The sequence below is a fragment of the Delphinapterus leucas genome, chromosome 18, assembly GCF_059928025.1.
Source record: "Delphinapterus leucas isolate spDelLeu-1000000601 "Yukka" chromosome 18, BTC_Dleu_Yukka2, whole genome shotgun sequence".
In the NCBI taxonomy this organism is placed as follows: Eukaryota; Metazoa; Chordata; class Mammalia; order Artiodactyla; family Monodontidae; genus Delphinapterus; species Delphinapterus leucas.
In genome coordinates this window covers 71068664-71075629 of record NC_143146.1, presented here as the reverse complement: position 1 = coordinate 71075629, position 6966 = coordinate 71068664, and the positions used below count along the sequence as shown (strand labels likewise).

Sequence of the window (6966 nt, the reverse complement as noted above, 5' to 3'; positions counted from 1 at the left end):
TTCCAAATATAAATGTGACCTGATGCCTAGTGGGACTAGCCTGTGACTATTAAACCACAGAGTCATAGACAAGAAAGTGTGACACATTCTAAAGAGAGCCCACAACAAGAAAAGCCAGATGTCCATCCCCGACCCCAGGCCCTACTACAACTAACCACCACCTACATTCAGCATCCCCCAAGTCTCCTCTGAGAAGAGGTCCTGGGAAAGGGAGGAAAGTGGCCATCATTAGCCTTACGGGGTTGGTGGTATTCCTGTGGGATTTATCCCTCTGCCTCCAATATCAAGTGAAGGAGGAGAGTCCTAGGCACCCATGTGCATCCATGAGGAGTGCCAGCAAGAAAGGAAGCTCAGTTCTTGTTCCCCAACTCGGTGCTGGCTGAGCATGGTGAGAGAGTTCCTGGGAAAGTCTGGGGTGTCCTCAGGAATAAGGATGTAAAAATATGGAAACGGGTTTGCTTCTCAGGTGGATATTCCCAAAGGCAGGAGGCTTGATGGTGGAGCCCACATCAAGTAAATAGTTTAGTAAGCAAAAAGGGGCCTTATTATAGTAGCCTAGTGTGCCTGGAAAGAAAACAACAGGAGTGGACACCCTCACGCTAATTCCTCATGTCCTTTGGTCCCATGAAGGAGCTTGGAGTAGAGGACCAGACACAGGAGGTATGGAGTGGCCAAGATGGACACCAGGCCAGGAGGGAGTCCCCTGCTGGGCAGTGTAAGTAAATGTCCTGCCTGAAGGGATCCTCAGCAACAGAGAGAGCCAGAGAGACACTCAACACCACGTATCCATCTACAGTGACCACTGTGTCAGCAGAGGACACCCAGGAGCAGGTATAACCTGAATAAGGCCAGCAACACTCCCTGCCACCAGCATCAGCCAGTGGATATAAGACATTCCTTATCTTCTCTGTGATTCCTTTCTTCCTCCTTCCAAGTTAGGAGGGACTGGTCCTAACTGAGAGAAGCGTTATTGCAGAGGCAGACCATGCACCCCACCACCTCCTTCAATTCCAAGCAGATGGGTTTACAGGTCAAGCCTATGCTGGGATGTAGGAGCCAGAATAGGCTAGGTGCAGAATAGGCTGCAGCATCTCAGGAAAGTCCCGTGTCTCAAAGGCTCAACACAGCAGGTTACTTCTCACTCATGCTGCTTCTGAAGCACATTGGCAGGGGGCTGTACTCACAGTGGTCACTCACAGGCCTGGGCTGAAGGAGCCTTCACCTGGACATGTACTTCCCTCACCAGCATAGGAAGGAAGGGGATGCAGCAAATCATGCACTAGCTCTTAAAACTTCTGCCCAGATGTGATACATGTCATTTCTGCTCGTATTTCATTGGCCAAACCCAAGTCATATGGCCACCCTAAGTTCAAAGGCTGTGGGAGTTCTTTCCTGCCATGTCCTCAGGAGGACGAGAAGATTCTTAAACAGTTCTAATGATGACCATATTGGGGGGTAGGGGAGAAGAGCTTCAGAATGAAATCCAAATCTCGTTTAAGCTTGAGATGTTGAACCAGAGAGGATTATAATATCTGAAAGTGGACAGAAAGATCTAGAATCTGCTGAAGGGACATTAAGGGACCACGAAGCATGATGCCAAAGAACACAGTTGGTGGTAATGCTTAGAGAAGAGAAAACTGCTCATGTGTAGACTTACTCAGTAGATGTTTCTTTCAATTCTTCACACAGAGTCCCATCTTCTACAGCTATGGGAACCAAACTCCAAGGAGGCACTGAATAAATCCTCACTCCTCAGCACATCGTTTGACAGCCTCTTTCCCCTGTCTAATGTCTATTCCAACTCATATCTACCCATGCTTGTTTGAGCTAAGGAATATGTGCCCGTGTGTTGGGGGAGGGTATGCAATTCTGAAATTTCTTGAGAAGAAAAGTATTTTCCAGTAAAAATGTTACATTGGCATGCAGAGGAATTACTTAAAAATTAACCCTAACATCCTGGATCCGTGCATGAAAATTCTCAAATATCTAAGGGAATTATTTCACTTTAGAAAACTCCTATTTGAATTATTTTCACTATATTGTAAACACAAAATTCATTCTGATTCCTTTACGTTTACCTAAGTTGAGTAGAACCCTAATTCAAATATGAACTCCTTCTAAATTGCCTTTATGAAGAAACCGGTGGCTTAGATTTTTCACTTTGCCAAGTGGAAAATACCATCAGATGCTTAGAAAGGCTCCCAACAACTTGATAGACAGTGATTATTTCCATTTGTTGAAATGTTTCCAATTTGTTGAAACTGGTTTTTCTTGATTTATTCCCTATCAAATAGTGGTACGAAAAGAATTTTTAGTGTCAAGGATGATCTAAGGAAATAACAATTTAATATATTTGGTGTTGAATAAATGAGAAATTTTTATATTCTTTTCACTTGTATCAAAGTAAAGGCGGAAAGCCATGTAATAAAATGTGATATAAAGTTTTATTTCAGATCTTATAGAAAAATTTTGGAGGCAATAAATTTTTACATTATGTGTCAAGTATTTTTGTTGAACTAGTAACAACTCTATTAGCAGATGAAAATTTTCTCTCATTGGATGTATCAAGCCTGTCAATCTCCTCCCCAAAGAAATTTATACAGAGTAGTTTTTATACTTATATGAAACAGAGACTTAGTGGGCTTTGTAAATATCTTGAGTGGCCTCTGTAAATATCTTCATAGAAGATAAACTCTGGTTCATACAGAAATGGTCCTTTTGCCATTAATGTTGGAATTTCCTTTCTTGTCCCATTCTAAAGCTATTTTATGATATCTGAAAAGGCCTCTCATACGTTGTACAACTCTCAAGATAACTAACTTCAGAAAGGTCTAGAGGGTGGAGTGAAAATATTCTTTCCATTATATCTGCTGAAATGTTGAGCACTAATTACTCACATGTATTTGATTTATGAAAGTATATTCCTCATGCTCAAATTTTTGTTGGAACCAAATTGAAGTATGGAATTGGAAGTCTTGTATTCTAGCTCTCTCTTGCTCACTAGCTGTGTGATTATGAATAGAATCTCTTTTTCTGGGCCTCAGGTTTCACATTTGTGAAATTAGTTGAACTAGATGATTTCCAAGATCTCTTAATTTTCATAAAGGCTGAAAGTGATTAAATGTATTAGCATGTAAAAATTGTACTTCACATCAATAGAATATTTTCTTCTCTTGAACTGCCAGACGATTTTACACTTTAATGATGCAGAATTTGCATGGAGTGCTCTCTGCAATGTTTTTGAGCCTGTGCAAATTCATAAAAATACCTTCATTGAATCTATTGGTAAGAAGTATTAATCATATTTTTCTTTGAGATTAGAACCTGAGGAAGTGTCTGTTAGATTAGCACTTGATTATAGTTTCAGTTATACATCCTCTAGCCAACATTTCCCAAAATGTATTTCCAAATTGCCTTTATGAAGAAGTTGATGGCTTAGAAATTATCTCACTTTTCACAGTGAAAACCACCAGCTGATACTTAGAAAGGCTTCAGATGCCAAGCTTGATTGACAGTGGTAACTTCCATTTGTTGAAATTGGTTTCTTTTACTCTACTTCTAGCTCTACAGTGAGTTAACAGATATTCTGCTTTTTAAAAAGGAGTCTTGTTGGCAACTAATTTGGAGAAATGATGGGCTGACAGAGTTAAACCAGTCTCCTTACCATGTTCAGACTATTAAACTTGCTAATATGATTTTCATTCTCCTATACAGGAGTGGAGTGCTCTGTAAAGGGAGGGGCCTGCTGCCAGACCAGTAGGTAACCCCCTGCACACCCCACTCCACCCCCCAACACAGCTCTCACAGTGAGTAAGAAGACAATGCGAGTTTTGGCCGGAGCAAGTCTTTCTGCACCAGGTATATAGATACTTAGCCAAAGCAGTTTTCTTATGAGAAGTAGGGCAGATCTTGAACCAGTCCAAAAATGTTTGATTCATAGTTCAATTTAAGCCATTTACAGTTCTATCTAAAGAAGCACTCTTTACAAAGCAGAGCTAAGTAAAAATGGAAAGGACTCTTTCTGGAGGCAGTGGGTTTCGATCCTGGGAAATGTCCGCGCAGAGGCAATCTGGAATTACAGGAAACAGGTAGGATGTGATTTTTAGTTCAGGAACTGATATTTGCTTCAGCTACCTTGTGAAGGGCAGGAGCTTACTCAGTGACAGGCTTCATGGCAGGGCCCTGCCATCCAGTCATTTTGCTGGGGGTGTGGGTTGATACCCATGTGGTAGGGGACAGAGCTTATCTGTATGGCCTCTGGTCTAGGCTAAATAAAGGCCAGGGAAAGGAGTAGCATCTTCCCTGAGGTCTAGTCCTAATTCAGCAGTGCCCACCTCTAGCACCATGGACACCTGGCCCAGCCTGGCCCCATGTACTGTCCACAGGACCAAGTTTAATAAACAGGCAGCAGAATTTAGGGGCTAAGAGCATGGCCTCTGAAGTCAGACTCCCTGGGTTGGACCCTTGAATAGGTGTGTACTTTCTGTATCTTAGTTTCCCCATCATAAAATGGACATGACCTTAAGAGCTGACCCAGAGTGTCGTTTTGAGAGACAAATGAGTTAGTCCATGTAAAACAATTCACAAATGTCATCATAATATGTAATACTTAGCATTACTACAGAAGATTTAATTTTTGAAGTAGTATTTCCAAACCTATTATCTTACTTGAATCTCATATAACAACCCTTTAAATTAGGTAGGGCAGATATGGAGTATTATGCTTTTTTTCCCTAAGATATGGATATCGAGAGACAAAGCAATTGAGTGACTTAGGTAGTTAAGAGCTTTAGAATCAGGGAGAACTCCTTTTGAATCTCACAATGTTGTGGTGAGAAACCAAAGCGTTAGTACATGTAAAAGCACTTATAACAATGCCTGGCAAGTAAGAACTAGTCATTTTAATTGTTGCGTTTACTATTTCTCCCCTCTGATTAGTTATATTATTTTCCTACTGCCCCAATTCTTGGTATAGTACTTGATACATAAAAGGTGATCAATATTTTTTTTGAATGAAAATGCTATAGGATTTCAGAAGAGATCATGAGACCTAGGGAATTCTAGAAGGTTTTATGAAGGAGATGGGGCTTGGGTTGGTTTCATTTATGATAGAAAACACTTCAGTATTTTTGAAGGTGACAGAAGAGAGATTATATATTATACATATACTCCTGGATTACATATTTTACGTTTTCTCTTGGATTTAATGAATTCTACATTATTTAATTTCCTCCATTTCTAGTTAATTAATGGCAAAACCTGTACAAACTGCATTATAAAACCTAGCTTTATCTTACACATATCTTTTGTGTGTTTGTTGTAAATTCCAGTTAACATAATCAGAAATCAAACTGAATTTTATCATCATTATAAGATATGAAAAAAAATCATACCAAACAGCCTTAGGGATATTGTTCAGCTGCATTACAAAAAATGACCCACAATAATTTCACAGAGAACTTTCATTTTATCTAAATTTTACTTTTGTTAAATGAGTCCAATTATAGCTCTGTTTCTCTTAGTAGCTTGGGATTTTTTTTTTTTTTAATAGTCTCCAGGCAAAACCTCTATATTTAATCTGCCTGGAGTGAATCTCCTTCTTCCAATGTCAGAAACAGTTGAGTTATTAGTATGCTTTTCACCTACCATTTGCTACCAGCCCTACAGCATCTTGATTTCTTTGTTCAAATGTCTGCCACTGCCAGTGGGGGTACATTAAGCATATTGTAATGTAATTAACACTGAGCGTTCTTCAGAAAGCAGAGGTTTTCTTCCTCTTTTTAACTCTGTATTTGTAGCCCTTCCCCACACTGTGCCACAATATCCAAACAAAAATGAAACAGCACAGGCAACCAGCTGCACATCTGACCGCTCTGATGTTGGTGTCCAGATCATGTGATCATTTGTAACTCGGCAGATGACCAACACCTCATCACCTGAAATCCACGCCATCACACTTGACCTCTTGCTGCTCCTCTTGTTGCTGTCTGTAAACCCCTCCCCACTCCCTCTCATTCTTTGATGATTTCACCAACTGTGCTCTTTCTCGCTCCTGTCATCAATCTTAACTTCAACATCCACATAGACAACTGATTCAGTATCCTGGTCTCTCAAATCCTTGGGCTGTTTGCTTCCAGCGATGTGTTCATTCTTCCCACCTCAGCAGCTCTTCTGGGATCTTTAAAAAGCCCTCTGCCTGATAACCACATCTTTTCCTTCCAGGTTTCCTACCCTGAGTGTCCACTCCAGAAATTCTCAGACCTACCAGAGCATCGAGCTGATCCTTTCCTACTACCACGCCCTTGGGCTTGTGCCCCTTCTTACTCAGCATAGCTTCCATAGATGATTATTAGAAACATAATCCCCTCACGCCTCCCTCCCTAACTTCACTGGCCTTGCAAAGCTGAAACCCTACTTAAGCCCCACTATGCATCTGCTTCCCACCTGCACCCAAGCAGCTCAACAATGCTGCGTCACATATACAATCAAGCAGCCTTGTTTCTCTTTAAGTATATAGTGACAACTCAGATGAGCACGCTTTCTATTATGTGTGCTTGTTCACGCTCCAAAAAGATAATTTCCTGTCTTCTCCTTTCTGCTCAGTTCTACTCATCTCACACACACACACACACACACACACACACCTGTTCTCTGCTCTCTGCAATCTTTGCTTTCACCAGTGAGCCTGCTTCGTGTGCTACTAAAAGAAATACACAATCAGATACGCACAGTATTGATTGACTTTACCTGGACAAACCTAGATTAAGCTTTGCTCTTAGGTACAATGACAAATCAAGATAGAGAACATGTTTAATAAAAGTATAATTACATTGTTTTGTTTATCTGACTTTGTGAATTGAGAACATTATATCTTCAGTAAAAGCGGGATATTTGACAGTCTTTTAAACCTTCATTAAAGAATATTTTTTAAATATTGCTACAAGATAGTATAATTAGCTGTGTTCC

General features: G+C 40.4%; 1 protein-coding gene across 1 annotated transcript in view; it reads left to right on the top strand.

The window, feature by feature from the left end:
• The first annotated feature begins 207 nt into the window (after positions 1 to 207).
• RXFP2 (relaxin family peptide receptor 2) overlaps positions 208 to 6966 on the top strand; it is a 106022-nt gene continuing 99263 nt past the window's right edge. Inside the window, 1 exon segment of the mRNA XM_089899679.1 lies at positions 208 to 715. Within this exon segment, the coding sequence (XP_089755805.1) occupies positions 610 to 715 (106 nt within the window). The 5' untranslated portion in view covers positions 208 to 609.